Below are 13,778 nucleotides of genomic sequence, written 5' to 3'. Positions count from 1 at the left end.
CCTGTGGCTATCTTGGATAGGAGACTGGTGCGTAGGGGTCGAACTGCAGCGACCCAGGTGCTGGTGCAGTGGAGTAACAGTTTCCCTGAGGATGCTACTTGGGAGTATTGGTTTGATCTCCAACAGCGATATCCTCATTTCAGTTCTTGAGGGCAAGAACTGTTTGAAGGAGGGGGTATTGTTGTGACTAAAATATCCATGTGGAAATAAAGCTCAGGTCAGTGCAGTTAGTTAGGCCACGTCAGAGTTAGTGCCAGCTAGGAATGGCTCCATGCGAATTGGTTGGGCCATGCAGGCAAGAGCCATGCAAGTTAGTTACGCCAACTGGATTCTGTTAGGTGGTTACCAAAATGGAAAGTCGGCTGAGCAGCTGGGATACGAATAAGGAAGGTCAGCGCATGATTGGTATAAAAGCAGGGGAGCTAGGAGGAAGAGGCAGTTCAGAATCATATTTCTTTCTATTGTATTTCATCTTGTATTCCTTTCCCTAATTCTCAATACATCAATTCTCTCTTTCTCGGATTGGCTTCCCATTCTCCAATCCCTGATTGAGAGCCTTTATCAGTGAGATTTTTACTACCTTACGCATCAACTTTCCCCTTTTATTCGTTTATTAACCCACCACCTCCAACTCCTCCGGCACCAGCCCTCGGCGGACTAAGCTCAAATCATCAGCTGTTCTCGGCGACTAAATTTTCATAATTACTACGAAATAATCTATAAAACCATAAAATCATGGTAAATATTTGTATTCTTTTGATTGTTATAATTTGTAGTGTTGTTGCTCAATTCAATTTCTCTCCCCAAACCCTAATTTTCTTCATTGATCCCTAATTTACAGTAGTAGTTTGCTTTAATTTGATTCTTTTGTATTGCCTTTGTGGGCATGTGGCAACATTTCTTTAGAATTCAAGGGCACGTTGCAGATTTGAACTTGCATTGTTTATGCTGATTCAGTTGTTAAATCATCCACATTCTGTAGAATGATTTCATTGTAGATCTTTGTTTTTGGCTGAGGGGAAGGTGGGCGAAGGGAATTTCCAAAGGGGGAGATCTGAATTCGGAAATGCATAAAAGGCTGGATGATATATTTCTGAATTGTTAGGGATTAAGGAGATGGAAATTTGCTTAATTAGTTGCCAGCGAGAGGCTGAACAAGCTATGGTTTTGCAATACTGGATGCAGGGGGTTTCTGATCTTTGTTAGCATGGTGTCATTTGGATGTGAAGGATGGGAGGGGATTCTGGAATGAGTCGATGACTAACTCACTTTTTCTTGAAGTTCTGGTTTCAGAGATCGATTGAGGGATTCAAAAGTAATTTTCAGTTGAGGTTCATTTAGATCCTTTTGATGCGTCAAATAGATCAAAATGTGCAATGAGTTTGCCAGTTACTTGTTTGTGCTAATTTTTCTCGGTTATCGTTCAGCTATACAGTCACATGTTGATATCATTTTCACTGCTCTTTGAAGGTGTGTAATTTGTCTCAGTGCATGTGGATTAGCATTATTTCCTTTTGACAGATAAATTTCTAAGAACCGAAAAAGTCTGTCCTGAACCTTTCCGATTATTTAACTTTGAGTAAAAGTTTAAATCATTTTATTACTTGTGGATGTCATTGGTCTAAGATTTGGCATTGCTTCCTCGTTTTCTTTGGGTTTCATATAAGATTTAAAATCAAGGGGAGCCCAGGTTCTGGGTGCTGTTTATGCATTTTCTCTCATTTACTTGGGATGAATTTTTTCTATAATTATCTTTTTATTATTTGCATTGCCTATTCTCTAATACCTTCTAATGCAACTGATTAGCTCTGAAATTGTGTATTTTTGCTTGCCTTACTTTTATCTGAGACGTTGGAGCATCAATTACATCATCTTCCATTTGTCAGATTCACTTTGTGCTTCTAATTAGCCGACAAGGAAAAGTGAGGTTGACAAAGTGGTATTCACCTTATCCCCAGAAGGAAAGAACTAAGGTACATCTTTTGAATAGGTTTTACTGGACAGGAAGCGAAACTCTTTACATAACAGTTTTTTTCTGCCTCTGTTCACCTTTATATACTACTACAGTTTCTATGTACGTTTTTGGAGCTTGAATATTTGAGCTTTTACTTATTCAGATTATCCCTCTGCTTGGGTCATGATACTATTGATAGTTGAGACTCGTCATAAAGATCAATTTATTATGTCTTATATTTTTCTTATATGATGCTTTCAACACACATAATTGTAGCTTTATTATGCTGATCATAAGTTGTCTACAACATGATATGTTAAACCTACATTCATTTTTAATCATCAAATGACTCTTCTTTTGTATATAATTCTCTAAGGTTATCCGGGAGCTTAGTGGTTTAATTCTCCCTCGAGGTCCCAAGCTTTGTAACTTTGTGGAATGGAGGGGATTCAAGGTCGTTTATAGGAGGTAGTGTTTAATCACCCATTCTTTAAACAGATTTTTGCATATTTAACCATGATGCTATATAAATACATGACTTGGTTATTTATTAATAATGTCTTGTGCTTTGGTCATATTATGCTTACATGGTTCACCATTCTGATATAGTCTTGTTGATTTGGCAGATATGCCAGCCTCTATTTCTGCATGTGCATCAACCAGGATGACAATGAATTGGAAATCCTTGAAATCATTCACCATTATGTTGAGATTCTAGATCGTTATTTTGGAAGTGTGAGCCTTCTGAAACTTAAGAGCACCCTAGATATAAGGCAAATTCAATTTGAACCTTAGTCATTTTGTGCAATTTTTGGAAGACTTAAGTGATTTGTGTATTGATTTTAGTGGTGTCTTCCTTTATTTTGTAGGTTTGTGAGCTAGATTTGATCTTCAACTTCCACAAGGTATGATCTTGCTATTAAGATTCCACATTTCTTTTATGCTAAAATCTCTACATCTTTCTACAAATCTTAGGGAAACAGCATTTTCAGGAAGACAATGGTCCTACATCTAAGCTAAAATCAAGGGCATGGTTGGAAATCAATGTTTTAGAAGGCTTTCTCTTGGAATGTTCCTGTAGTAAGACTGTAATTAGAGGAATAGGCTTCTGGAACTTATTTCTTTGTCTGATCTTTGGGTTCAGATTCATCCCAGGGGCAAGATGCATTTCGTTGTGGGGTAATTCACAAGTCCTATAGAATTGCCAAGTCAGTTGATTATCTAGTCACAGAACTCCTTAGAAGATCCATGCCTGATATTAGTTTAAGTGGGTGGCAGGACATGACCTTTTTTTGCCCTAAGATCTGTTTTACTTTTTCACTCCAGTACCTTCTTTAGTCTGATCTTATGCATCTCAAGCTATATCTTGTCATACTTTGACTAGCATTTCATCACTAGGTGGTTTCTAGGTATGACAACTGAACCACCTTAGCCATTTGCGGCCAATTTTCCCTCTTTAATCCTCAACTTAGCTCATCACAGTTAATTAAAAGTTTTTATGTATCGCCACTGTGGTTCTTATGTTTAATTGTAATCATGTTCTTTGTGACAATCGAATTCTTGGATGATGACCCTTGGCCCTGGAACTGGATCAGTTTAACTTGCAATATAAGCAATAGTCAATTTCTAGGTTTTCCTTTTAAACTTAGCTTATCACAGTTAATTAAAAGTTTTTATGTATCGCCACTGTGGTTCTTATGTTTAATTGTAATCATCTTCTTTGTGACAATCGAATTCTTGGATGATGACCCTTGGCCCTGGAACTGGATCAGTTTAACTTGCAGTATAAGCAATAGTCAATTTCTAGGTTTTCCTTTTAAACTATGTGGTTCTCCTTTTAGCTGGTTTTCTTGATCTGCCATTTCTGCACTTCCTTTATCTTTGAAAAAGCTGTTTTGTCTTTGTTGTTTAAATCTGAAGTCCTTGTTACCCTTCATATTTCATTTGAGAGGTTATTTGGCACGTAATCAATTATAGCCTCAAATCATAGAGCTCAATTAGGCTACAGCTTTATGTAAACATTGTCCATTATAGGATTTATGTATGTCTAGTGACTAGATACTGATCCTAAGGAATAGATAATGGTCCTTGAACAACTCTGAGTTGAAACGCTAATGGTGCTAGAAGTTAAGCTTGTTAGAGTATTGTCAGCTTCAGTAGCGAACACATCTATTCGACTCCCCTTACATTATTGGCCTACTCTTTTTGGACATGGCTTATCTTTGTTACAGGATCTGCTGTAGGTTTATGACTTGAGTGACCTGATGCTAGAGTTGTCAGCCTTAGGAGGATCCTTGGCATGTGTTTGATCTTGCTGGATTAAGTTCAACTAGCTTCCTCACATTACTTCTTCCTCGATATCTCGAATGAGTTGAAAACAACACCCCAAAAGAATACTAGAATCAAGTAAAACTTGAAAAGAACCTGAAGTTTAATTATTGAGAGTTTCACTCGTCGGGGCAAGTCATTGTTCCACAAGGCAAAAGTATTGATGAAAACAGGTTCTGTCCATCACTTTTTCTCTGATGAAAGTCGCAAAAGTTTATTTCTTCTCTACTTTTTTCCAGCGTTGCAGAGATCAAGAATCAAGACCACAGATTTAGGTTACATAAAAGGAAAATTGGAGTAGGTTGAGGTTTTAGTCTTTTGTGTAAAGATTTCTGTAATGAGGAGGTAAACATTTAATTTTTGTTGAATTGTTGTATCCTATAAAGATTTATTAATTATATTTCGTGTTATAGCTAACCATTTGAGATTAGAAACCATGAGACTGGAATTTTAAATCAACCACCTTGAAACACTAGCAAAAGCTGGCTTCTTTTTACATGAAATTCAGTTCTCTTAGATTATTCCATGTTCAGTACCGGCAAGTCCAGATGATTGGCTTTGCTTTGTCCATTTCTGATTTAGTGACAAAATGACTAGCAGGCTTATTACATTTTGGATGAACTACTGATTGCTGGTGAACTTCAAGAATCTAGCAAGAAAACTGTAGCACGTCATATAGCTGCACAGGTATTGCACTACAAAAGCTTTTGATTGATTGATCTCTTGGGAGTTTTAAGATTAATTTTTAAGTTGCATTACATTGCAGGATTCTTTGGTGGAGACTGCTAAAGAACAGGCAAGTTCTTTGAGTAACATAATCGCTGAGGCAACAAAATGAGAGCCTCATAGACATGTGAGCGTTTAGAGGCTCAAATTCAGCATCTTGTATGATCTCTGGCACTCACTGGCTTGGCAGTTTTACTGGTCTGCAATTCAATTTTAAGGAATTTTACATCTTACTCCCGGCAATATGGAATGTGGAGTCTATTTTACCTATAGCAGATCCTAATTGATTTTTTTTATTATTTATTTATTTAGACTGGCGAGGAATGTTATACAGTACGCTTGGTGACCTGTATGATGTTATACAGTACTTTTTGGTTTTCTTTTTCTTTTTTTTTTCAGTACTCTGAGTTATATGGTTATGTGTTTTAAATTTTCTTTTATTTTATCGTGTATATATATATATATATATATATATATATATATATATATGCAAAATTATTTGTTGTTCTTAGGTACTTCTTTATGTAAAATAGATTATATATTTGTACTTGAGACTTTATTAAAAAATTTCACATGAAAACTGCATAGTTCTTCATACAGAACTATGTGATTGAGATCATCTGCACGAGGATTTCCAGACTGGATCATTAAATATTAAAACTCTCCTATGTAAAAAGTTTTGGGTACTAGGCCAATAATTTGGAGATCGAAGGTGGTGTAATTGTGTGAAGCCTAAACGGTAAAAGTAAAATCGAGAGAAATAAGACGTGGCTTTTCAGCTAAAGGATAAATGGACAAATTCGTTCCTAAACTTTTTATTAATGTCGATTTAATTCCTAAGGTCAATTTGATTCCTAAACTTATGTTATGATTCCAATTAAGCATCTCTGCAGCGGCGCCACCACGGAAAATTGATCAAACTTCTAATTGATCAACTAAATAGAGGTTTTTTGGAAACTTTAGGTATGTCCTCCCGACACTATCAATCTCCGCCACCTGCTCTTTCTTCTCTTACCTTTCTTCTCCCGCCTCTCCTTCCCCGCCCTCTACATGTCAGTCATCTTTGTAAATTTTGCAACTAAGGATCGATCAAGAACAAGATGCAATAGTTTGACTTCTAGGACAGAGGAGGGTGCGAAAAGGAGCCAATGATGGAGAGGGGTTAGAGTTTGGGAGGGGTTTGAGGGCCAAGATATTCCAGAAACTAAGCAAAGAGATTCCCTTGGATTGGGTGGAGCCGAACCCATGTGATGCCTCAAATCCAAATGTTGGATGAGTGTCGGATCTGATCTAGGCATGATGAAGCATGTTGTTTTTTGGTAATCATATGATCCAATGATTCCCTACGTACAAGTAGTAAGAGTAATTTGAGTTTTGTAAGCATTATATTATCAGAATCAAATATAAGAGCAGTACCAAAAACGGTGGATTGGATGGAGAGTGAAGAGTAGATTCTATTTTCTTGTTTTTTTTTTTTTTTGAATTCATTTCCATCCTCCGTCCGTGGAAGAAAAGGAGGATGTTCGTAGTTAGCAAGAACATTCCGGCAAAATCCACAACATGATATATGCAACAACTGGAGGACTACTGGATGTATGATTTGATGCATCACTTGTCGTACCCAAAGCTACGACAAACTTTATTTCAGTGTATCCATATTATTTTTGTAGTGTACAGATTCAGCAATGCCAAAATTTCCCAAGAAACTAACAAGGAATTCATTGCTTCGCCTAACACTTAATCGTCCGCTACAACAAGAGTCATTTTGATGGCCACTTGGGACAATCCCTGCCTTGAACTTGGCATGGCTGCAACTGTGTAGAAGAAAGAAAGGGAGAAGCTTTTACTGCTCTCTTTTGCGAAAGGAAGCTTCTTCTTCAATGTAAGAAAGATTGTGTTTTGGGCTGCTCAAGGACTGGTTAGCGGGCTGCAACAAAGATGACTGACATGATAGAGGAAGGGAAAAGAGAGGCAGAAGAATAAGGGTAGGAGTAGAAGGAGGCGGTGGGAATTGATGATAGTGGGAGGAAATATCTAAAATTCTTAAAACATCTCTATTTAATTGGGCAATGAGGAGCTTGATCGATTTTCCGTGGTGGTGGCGCCATAGAGATCTTTAATTGGAACCACAACATAAGTTTAGCGATCAAATTGACCGAAAACAAATGTTAGGATTTAAATCAACATTAACAAAAAGTTTAGGGATGAAAGAGTTTATCAGTTTTCAGTTAGCTAAAATCCTAAATCCAGCAAATTCATCCATTCTTACAATTGTACAACTTTTCTTCACAATGTTCTCAAACATTTTCTGATCATCAAATACAATTAAACCATGAAGTTTGTCTTTTGATGGTAAACAGATGAACCTAATATGCTTATAACAAGAAACAACAACTGAAATTTCCGTAGATTGTCTAGTGTTTCTTCTGAAATTTAACACGAAACAAAGAAGCCGAATTCATTAACCACAATACTATGAAATTCTTCATGATTCACGCCTAGGCTTTCTTGAATACAAAAACAAATGGATCATCACTCAAACCAAGCCATTTTTTCCCATTTTCAATAAACACACCAATGTCTCCGCACCCAACCTTGCAGGAGGCACAAACTCCAGGACAATACACAATCTTGTATCCATTCCCACTTCCATCTCTCTCTATTTTGAACCAACTGCTCAAAGTATCAGCTCCGGGACGGCCAATTACACCATTGCTCATCACATATCTCCGCCCCGTATTTTCATCGATGGGTCCAAGTTTCCAGGCGGTTGATTGCACACAAATGGTTGCTGCGTTGAAGGCAATATTGAGATCAGTAGACAAACTTATGCTCTGCTGTCTGTTGTCCACAGGCAATAATCTTAGCGGAACACCATTTGAGGCTTCAAGATTTTCTTGCATGACATAAAACGGGCACGCGAAATCTTTAGCTGACAAGGCTAGCCCTCCTCCATTCCCACCCTGGCTTGGATATATGTAGTATTTTGTGCCTGATTGGAGTTGATGGCCATCTGCATCTAGTGCAAAGTTGATTCTTGCAGGTGCTGTGGATTGAGAGAATGTTGAACAAGAAAAAGAAAGCAATATGGAGAATAGAAGCCCAAGTTTAAGGTAGGATAACTTCATATTGTATTTGATCTGGTTTGACATAAACATCAAGGGGGGGATTTATTTATACAATGCTAGCAACTATACATAACCAATTAGACAAGACAGAAACCTTCGTCTTGTATTAGATGGTTTTCGGATCCTCCATTACACCACATGTGTCAATCGTTATCATGCACCCTGTATTTAAACAGCACCTGATACGTGGAAATGTTTGACAAAATGGTACCAATAGCGATACAAATAAAATTATACATGAGGCCGATATAGAAAATAGAATAGAGATTGGCATTGAAAGTGAGACATAAGAGAATATAAAATCGTATTTGAATTATGACAAAATTAATAATGTTTGATCCACTTCACACTCCAATTGCTGGCCAATATAAAACTTATATATGGTGATTGTTTTCCTAGACTTTCTTTTATTTCTTTATTAGGAGTGGGGCTAAGCTATTGCTCCCGTGAGTTTCCCTTTGGTCTTTAGCCAAATTGTTATGCCTTTGATATTCGAATCAATTAATCTGGATTATAAAAGAAAGATTGAGGCTCTAGAATCCTAAAAGTAAAGATCTTTTGCTATTCTTTTGAGCATGTATTGCCAATGATTTAGCAAAGTGAAAACATTTGGCTAGTGGATTGTAACACATAATTGGTAGCAAGTGCTTCAGTCCCTACTGTTTAGTCAAAGCATGATCTAGTGGCCACAAAAGGGCCCTTCTATAGCTAGAGAATCAACTGGTTGGTGCTTTTGTCTGTCCTCGAATTTTATCAGTTTTTTGAACACATAAAGCAGGGAATGGTTGAGGTTTCAATGCCCTCTTGGATCCTAAATCGCATGTTTCTCAATTGATTCTGATTTTTACAAAAGCTGATTTCAGAGAGCTCAAAATCAGGATCTAAAACGCAAGTCTTTTGTAACTTCTGCTGAAAGAGAAAGGCGATAAAAACCATCATCATCACTTGACATATTTTTCCAAAACCAAAGGTTAAAAACAGGTTCCTACAAATTAGTGGAGAGTAAGCCCTTAAAGTCGTGAACCCTATGGAATACTCAAAGACCAATCAAGTAATAACAAGGTTTGCCAGCACTAAGCTGAAAAGGGCAAAAACAAAATGTGGATTCTAATATTTAATTTGGCTTCTTATCCATAAGCCACATAGCAAGGGATAAATGATAATTAAGCCTAGATTTTTTGTATGCATCATTTGGGTGTATATTACTTTAGAGTTCAGACCTTGACTGCGTGTCGTGTCATATATATCTGCAAAAGTGCCGTTCTGTGATTGCTGATACAAAAGAGAGGGCAAAATGTGTAGGCATCTGGTTGTTGTTTGTGTATGTTTCCGGTAGGTGGGAGTTAAAAAAATGGTCTGATTGTACCAAGGAAAATGATGGACATGGCATGTTGTCGAGTCTCCGGAGTTTCAGGTGCTCAATGATTGCATTCATGTGACATTGTGGACAGGATGGATGCTATCAAAGATTACATCATACATGAGTCTTCTCTATGCCAAAAAAAAAAAAAAAAAGTGAAAGAAAGAAAAGTTTTTAGAGGCTATCAGACAAATATTTTAGAGCATTTAGGCTAGGTGAGCAAACCCAAATCATGTTGTGCCCAAGATTTATGAGCCATAGAATTCAAATACGTTTAGACTCTGGGCAGGCCAAAAAATGGATTTAATAGGCAGGCAAGCCCATCTTAGTGGAGGCCTTTGCAGGGCCTAGGTTTTGGACAATATAGACCTATTAGAACTAATTTTCATTTGATACTATTGAAAATTAAAATATGAAATCCGCATGCTGAAAGCATTAATCACTCAATTGAAGTGATATTACTGTATATTTGTTATAAATACTAGAATTTTACCACCGAAGCAAATTTCTGAAAAGTAACATTATTTCTGGTGATTCACGCTCCGTTCTCTATACAAGTTTCTTTAGATTCCTCCTCTCCTAGAGTATATGTTAGGGTAGGAGTACCTCTCCGATAATGTAGGTAAGTGTAGGAGTAGGATGAATATTATCGTCGCGAGGAAAAAGAAAAAGAACAGGTAACCTCGTTCATTTATTTTACCTATGAAAGTTCGAATTCAAGTCTCACTTCATCGGACTCTTGTTGATACGTGTTATTCATAAGATCCATGGTAAATCGCTTCAAATTCACCGAAAGCATGTCCTTCCCTCGACATGAGAGAATCTTCTCTCCTTTTATACCTTTTCCTTGCACCAAACGGGGGGAAAAACCACTCAGTAACAACAAGAAGAACAACAAGAAGTCAACAACAACAACTGAATATCTTCATTGCAATACTTTATTTTACAAACGAAAGCTTTCTAGTACCTATGTCACATGCCTATGTTGAATATACTCAACCAACATGCTTCCCATTTTCAGATACATGAATTAGAAAAATTGTAGTTATCCATGTAAAAATGTGCTAGTCACATTCCCTTGATTTGGCCATCCTCCACAAACCAGACTCCCCCATATTATGCTACGGCCTTTTTGTCTGCCACAATCTCATGTGAAAGCTAAAGAAATAAAGCTTGTTTGCCCAATGCAAATGGTTTTTTTTTTTTTTTTTTGGGCCCTATTTGAACATTTATCAGAAAACAGACAAAACCAGACGCCCTCACCACCCCGACAACGACCAAAGACAAAGCTCTCATCTTGTGAGTTGTGACTGCCCAACAGGAGAAAAGAAAGAAAGAAAGAAAAAAGGGAAAGGAAAGAGGGAAAAAGAAACCACGTTTCATTCAATTTGAAATCAATCAATCATCAATGATATTATAAATAAGCCTGCTGTTCAATGTTGTCAGGAATTTGGTGCTTTGCTTTGTCAAATGTTCTCAAAGTTACAGTATCACGTTTCATAGAAATTAGGAAAAGCAACTTTGGCCTTTTATCTGTGAAGCAAGTTTTTGGCCAAGTTTTTTAACAATTTTAGTTACAGTAATCTTAAAAAAAAATTTTAACGTTTTTAAATTATACATTTCAAAATATTCAAAAATTTACACTTTAAAATTTTTTTTTATAACTTTTACAGTCAACTACAGTAAAATTTTAAACAAACATCCAAAAAACTCAATTGCCAAACTGGGCCTTTGTTTGTTTCTATGATAGTAAACTCGAGCATTTGTTTGCATTCTTATGATTCTTGATCTAACCTTTAACTATGAATATTCAACAAGCAACTGATGAGCTTCGTCTGGGCACAGGTCACTCAGTACGTTTGGATAGAGTATTATTTAAAATAATTATTGTGAGATGAGAAAATATTTAAAATTATAGAAAGTTAGTTGAAAAAACGACAGTTAAAGAAATTTTGTGTCCATGAGTTTGAATTTTAGACTACACAGGTAACTTATCAGAACAACTTTATGGACATCCCAAAAAAAAGCATCATCTAAGTAGATGGTACAAAAAAATCTAATGCCACCGAAAGAGTCAAGCCCACTAGAGCTTGCACCACTAGAAATTGCTATAGCAAGTCAAGCTGGGATGACATTCCAACTAACCCAACTAAAATCCAAGTATATATGGGGCAGCTTGAGAATGATTTGTCTATAAATTGATTAATAATTTATTAAGAATTATTATGAGAAAAAAAAATACAATTAGATTAAAAAAAAAAGAGAAAGAAGTATTAAAATTTATTCACTAGAAGATTTAACATAGGGGAGCCCGGTGAGGTACACCTTTCCTCTTGTGCAATTTCTTCTTTGGTTTTAGCATAGAAATCCACCCTTCTTGAATTACCTCAGAAGACTCTGATAAAGAAATGGATTGATCCTCATCTTCATTCTCCTTCAAACACATATTATCAAATCCGGAATTTGGAGTCTTTCTACAGTTCTTTTCTTTACACATTTCCTTAACCATAGACACCTGCAAATTAATTTTAAAAATTGATCACACTTTCATGTTTGACAAGAAAAAAAAAATTTAACAAGAACCCTTTTGGAAAAAAAAAAACAGATATTGAATTGGGGGACTAATAATTACTTTGCATGCAATGGAACAAAAGTTGTTAGGCAAGTCTTGTATATGCCTTCCACAAGCATCACATGTGGCGCCACCCTTTGATTTCTGAATTTTGATGTCTTTAGTTTGAGGCCTTGGATTCAAGTGTATTGCTTTTTCTCCATTAATTTTGTAAGTCTGTGAAGAAATGCTACATTAGCACAATGCAATTTGATAAATACGTAATGTAATTTAGACCAAAGCATTTGAATTGAAATACAAGATACAGTAAATCCAATCGAATCCAAAAGAAGATAAAATAAATTCAATTTTCATAACAAACTTAAACAAAATCCCTCTTGCTAAACAGATTAGATCAGGGCCTTGTGATGGAATGATAATCAAGATAAAGCTTTTAATGAAGCATTAAAAACCGCCCTAAAACAAAAATTGGTAAATTAAGATAAGATTATCAAGATAAGGTTGAATTGTATGGAGGTAGATAACCAGATAACCATAAAACCAGGTGGACTAATCTAATGATCAAGAAACCATTATCCCACCAAATAACATCGAAAAAAAAAAGGGACCAACAAATTATAGTTTCCAGATGAGCTAATAATTCAACAATACTCACTTGAATTTTGGAGCAATCAAGATGCTTCTGAATGTCTTGCAGGCGAACAACATCATGATAGACATATTTGCAGATTTGAAACCATTGGTGAAGGCAATGAGGAGAAGAAGAAGACATACAGTGCTTGCACAAGCCAAGATTACAATCAATACAAAAAATGTTCTTTTCGTTCTTCCTAAGATCATGGTGATCAGCACATGAACCAAAAAATTTGCTGTCCAACAAAGTATTCAGCCACTCTGGCTTTCTCTTCTTCAGTCTTACCGCACATCCAACCTTCAAAAATCAAATACAAAGATCAAACAATTAAGTGAAATTCACACATATATAGCTCTACAAACATAATGATGCAAGAATTAATATAAGGTACAAACCATATTGCTTTTAGTGCAAGATGGAGCAGCAACTGGATACGGAAGTGGACAATATAGAGCAAGAAAAATGGTTATTGGAGAGAAGAGGGTTTTAAAGGTTTTTGAAGATTGAGGCTGAGATGGAAGGAGAAAATATGGAAAAGAAAATATGGGAAAAAGAATAAAATAGGAATGGTAAGAATGGGATCTTCTGAAAAGCTACGTAAAATATGTTCACACTGGGAATTCTTTTAGGTTTTCTAATTCCCGTGAAAGGTGAAAGAATTTTTGTCGATGTGGGGCCTATATGAATAGGGGTGCCATGGATGACTGACACGTGTCACATTGATATGCAATCCACACAACTTTCCGCTAATCTCGGCCATTGCTTCCGGAGTTGTGGAGGCGCCGCTTTTGTCCCTTTTCCGCTTTCCCAAATTTTATTGCATTGACATTGGCTAATCCCATGGAATTGATCTAAATCAGCGTATATTTTTCTGAATAATGGGTATAAATTTGTGATGCCAGGTCGGAGATATTCTAAAGTTTTTGGTGAAATTTTGAAGTGAATTTTTTGTAAGTTAATTGGCAAGTTAACCAATAGTTATTGGGATTGTTGGTTCGAGGCGTTATGTTTTATCTAACAAATTAGAGTTCGAACCTAATTCTAATTGTCAGGTTTGAGGATAGAAAGGGACTAGG

The 13,778-nt window shown here is 36.3% G+C and overlaps 3 protein-coding genes across 3 annotated transcripts; 1 reads left to right on the top strand and 2 right to left on the bottom strand.

The window, feature by feature from the left end:
• The first annotated feature begins 450 nt into the window (after positions 1 to 450).
• On the top strand, positions 451 to 5,406 carry LOC113715754 (AP-1 complex subunit sigma-1-like). Its single transcript, XM_027240044.2, has 7 exons — positions 451 to 738; positions 1,887 to 1,973; positions 2,331 to 2,422; positions 2,581 to 2,689; positions 2,824 to 2,859; positions 4,883 to 4,969; positions 5,049 to 5,406. The coding sequence occupies exons 1-7, from the start codon at positions 736 to 738 to the stop codon at positions 5,118 to 5,120; spliced, it is 486 nt and encodes a 161-aa protein (XP_027095845.1). The 5' UTR covers positions 451 to 735; the 3' UTR covers positions 5,121 to 5,406.
• Positions 5,407 to 7,506: 2,100 nt separating this feature from the next.
• LOC113716096 (miraculin-like) lies at positions 7,507 to 8,136 on the bottom strand. Its single transcript, XM_072070116.1, has one exon. It carries the CDS (start codon positions 8,134 to 8,136, stop codon positions 7,507 to 7,509), a length of 630 nt encoding a protein of 209 aa, XP_071926217.1.
• Positions 8,137 to 11,682: 3,546 nt separating this feature from the next.
• LOC113717308 (protein RGF1 INDUCIBLE TRANSCRIPTION FACTOR 1-like) lies at positions 11,683 to 13,280 on the bottom strand. The gene is made up of 4 exons (XM_027242103.2): positions 13,098 to 13,280; positions 12,724 to 12,999; positions 12,129 to 12,284; positions 11,683 to 12,011 (listed from the first exon to the last, which is right to left on the bottom strand). Exons 1-4 carry the CDS (start codon positions 13,098 to 13,100, stop codon positions 11,793 to 11,795), a joined length of 654 nt encoding a protein of 217 aa, XP_027097904.1. The 5' UTR covers positions 13,101 to 13,280; the 3' UTR covers positions 11,683 to 11,792.
• Between the last annotated feature and the right edge of the window lie 498 nt (positions 13,281 to 13,778).

This window comes from Coffea arabica, chromosome 11c (assembly GCF_036785885.1).
Source record: "Coffea arabica cultivar ET-39 chromosome 11c, Coffea Arabica ET-39 HiFi, whole genome shotgun sequence".
NCBI lineage: Eukaryota > Viridiplantae > Streptophyta > Magnoliopsida > Gentianales > Rubiaceae > Coffea > Coffea arabica.
Note: the sequence above shows the minus strand (reverse complement) of the source record. Positions and strands in the feature narration are given on the sequence as shown.

Excerpts from the sequence above, each read along its gene's own strand:
- LOC113715754 (XM_027240044.2), top strand. Across the intron at positions 2,423-2,580 it reads TTCAAGGTCGTTTATAGGAG|ATATGCCAGCCTCTATTTCT; the intron begins GTAGTGTTTAAT and ends TTGATTTGGCAG. Across the intron at positions 2,690-2,823 it reads TAGATCGTTATTTTGGAAGT|GTTTGTGAGCTAGATTTGAT; the intron begins GTGAGCCTTCTG and ends TTTATTTTGTAG.
- LOC113716096 (XM_072070116.1), bottom strand. The coding sequence starts at position 8,136 with ATGAAGTTATCCTACCTTAAACTTGGGCTTCTATTCTCCATATTGCTT.
- LOC113717308 (XM_027242103.2), bottom strand. Across the intron at positions 12,285-12,723 it reads TTGATTGCTCCAAAATTCAA|ACTTACAAAATTAATGGAGA; the intron begins GTGAGTATTGTT and ends ATTTCTTCACAG. Across the intron at positions 12,012-12,128 it reads TTTGTTCCATTGCATGCAAA|GTGTCTATGGTTAAGGAAAT; the intron begins GTAATTATTAGT and ends ATTAATTTGCAG.